Here is a 1,913-nt window from a genome sequence, read left to right as displayed (position 1 = left end):
AAAAAAAAAAAAAAAAAAAAAAAAAAAAACAGCAAACAAGAAGGCCACACACAGAACACGCCTCAGCAAGCGGGGTCTCCCTGCAGGGCCAGGTTCCATCTACCCTGTCTCTTCAAGGGGCAGGGCCCAGAAACGCCTGGTGATGGGTCATGAGGGACCACCCAGCTCCGCCCCTGGCAGGGAAGCGCCATCCTAGATGCCACGGCAGCTTCAGGGTCCCCAGTCCTGGTACACTGAGCACTCGTCAAACATCCTGCAGATGGCAGCCTACAGGACCACCGCCGCCTTCTACACTCTAGGGCCACGTCAGCCAGGGCTCAAGCCCCAACCCCAAGGCAGGAAACAGGGAACCCTGATCCCACAGAAGCCCAGGCCCCAGCGACTGCAGACATGCCACCTCAGGTCACAGAAAACACCAAGGGCACCAGACAGGGGCTCACCCTGCCACTGCCTCTGGGACCCTGTGATGAGCCCCAGAAGCCCCTGACACACCCGAGGGACAGCCACGTGGGCGGAAAAGCACCCCCGGCCTCTGACAGGCTGTGGCCGCCCCAGGTAGGTCCCTTTCACTCACTCATCCTGTCTCTGGAAGAAGCCCCAGGGCCTCCTGTGTGGGACCCACAGGACTCAGCCTGGAGTCACACTTGGGGCTGTAATTTTTTGCAGCAAGGGAACACACAACAACCTCAGCACAGGAAAAAGACACATGGGGCAGGGTCGGGGGAGGTCAGACACAGCTTCCAGGACTCCCTCCCAGAATGGTATGAGGGCCCGTCCCGGGAGCACCCACTGCTGGGCGAGCAACAAAATCCCAGGCTCCCTGAAGAGAAAGAAGGTATTCAGCAAAACCCTGCTGTTTGCACCAACACTTTAGGTGCAGGAAGCCCCTCATCAGGAAACGGAGGGAGCCTTTGCAAAACCCACGACCCCAGGCACCAGTCAGAGGCAGTCTTGCCAGCTGGCTGTCTTGGACCACTGTGTGAGCACTTCCATACAGGAGCCTCGAGTCAGAAGACAGGGCCCAGGTACACGACCGCATTGGCCATCCCACCGGGCAAGCACGACCAGGCCGTGACACCACAGAGCTCTGCCCTGAGAGACTCACACACTTGAATCCCACACCCTGGTCCCACCGACCCTGGTCCCACCAGCCCCGGCCCCACCAAGCTCCACCTGAGAGGCTCACACACTCCAACCCGACCCCAGCCGCCATGAGCTGCTCGTACCTTCCACGTTGTTGTAGAAATGACAGGAGCGACTTGCAACCTTCTTTCGACACAAGTGGATCTGGGGGAGAAAGGGCAAGTGGGCGGCTGGAGCACGGCTGAGAAGGGACCCGAAACAGCCTCCACCCACCAGGTCCTCCCCTGCAGTCCCCCGGGTGTACTTCAAACCCTATCCCAGCGGGAGCAGAGCCTGGGGCTCTGGACACCCAGCAGCACTCGCCTCACGGGATCCTGAGCCACGGAGGGGGCCCAGAAGCCCACCTGCATGTGGTTACTCTCCTGCTTCTTCACTTCAGGGTGGATGCACAGCTGCTCCCGGGAGCCCAGCACACACACCTTAGGCCTGGTGGGAGAGGACACATGGGTGGGAGCCCAGCACACACACCTCAGGCCCGGTGGGAGAGGACACGTGGGTGGGAGCCCAGCACACACGCCTCAGGCCCGGTGGAAGAGGACACGTGGGTGGGAGCCCAGCACACACGCCTCAGGCCCGGTGGGAGAGGACAGGTGGGTGGGAGCCCAGCACACACGCCTCGGGCCCGGTGTGTAAGGACACGTGGTGGGAGCCCAGCACACACACCTCGGGCCCGGTGGGAGAGGGCACGTGCGTGGGAGCCCAGCACACACACCTCGGGCCCCGTGGGAGAGGGCACGTGGGTGGGAGCCCAGCACACACACCTCGGGCCC

General features: G+C 62.1%; 1 protein-coding gene across 7 annotated transcripts in view; it reads right to left on the bottom strand.

Moving 5' to 3' along the window:
- LOC108293979 (regulator of telomere elongation helicase 1) overlaps positions 1 to 1,913 on the bottom strand; it is a 38,820-nt gene that overhangs the window by 33,353 nt on the left and 3,554 nt on the right. For all 7 annotated transcript variants that reach the window (XR_005197870.1, XM_017515666.2, XM_037733923.1 and 4 more), the window contains exons 5-6: positions 1,488 to 1,569; positions 1,227 to 1,287 (exon numbers count right to left, since the gene is read on the bottom strand). Coding sequence is in view for 6 of the 7 variants with exons in the window: in XM_017515666.2 (XP_017371155.2) it covers positions 1,227 to 1,287; positions 1,488 to 1,569 (143 nt within the window). In the remaining variant the exon portion in view is untranslated. The remainder of the gene's footprint in view (positions 1 to 1,226; positions 1,288 to 1,487; positions 1,570 to 1,913) is intronic.

The sequence above is a fragment of the Cebus imitator genome, unplaced genomic scaffold (assembly GCF_001604975.1).
Source record: "Cebus imitator isolate Cc_AM_T3 unplaced genomic scaffold, Cebus_imitator-1.0 Scaffold555, whole genome shotgun sequence".
Lineage (NCBI taxonomy): Eukaryota > Metazoa > Chordata > Mammalia > Primates > Cebidae > Cebus > Cebus imitator.
The sequence above is the reverse complement of the archived record's forward strand: the minus strand, read 5'-3'. Positions and strand labels throughout refer to the sequence as shown.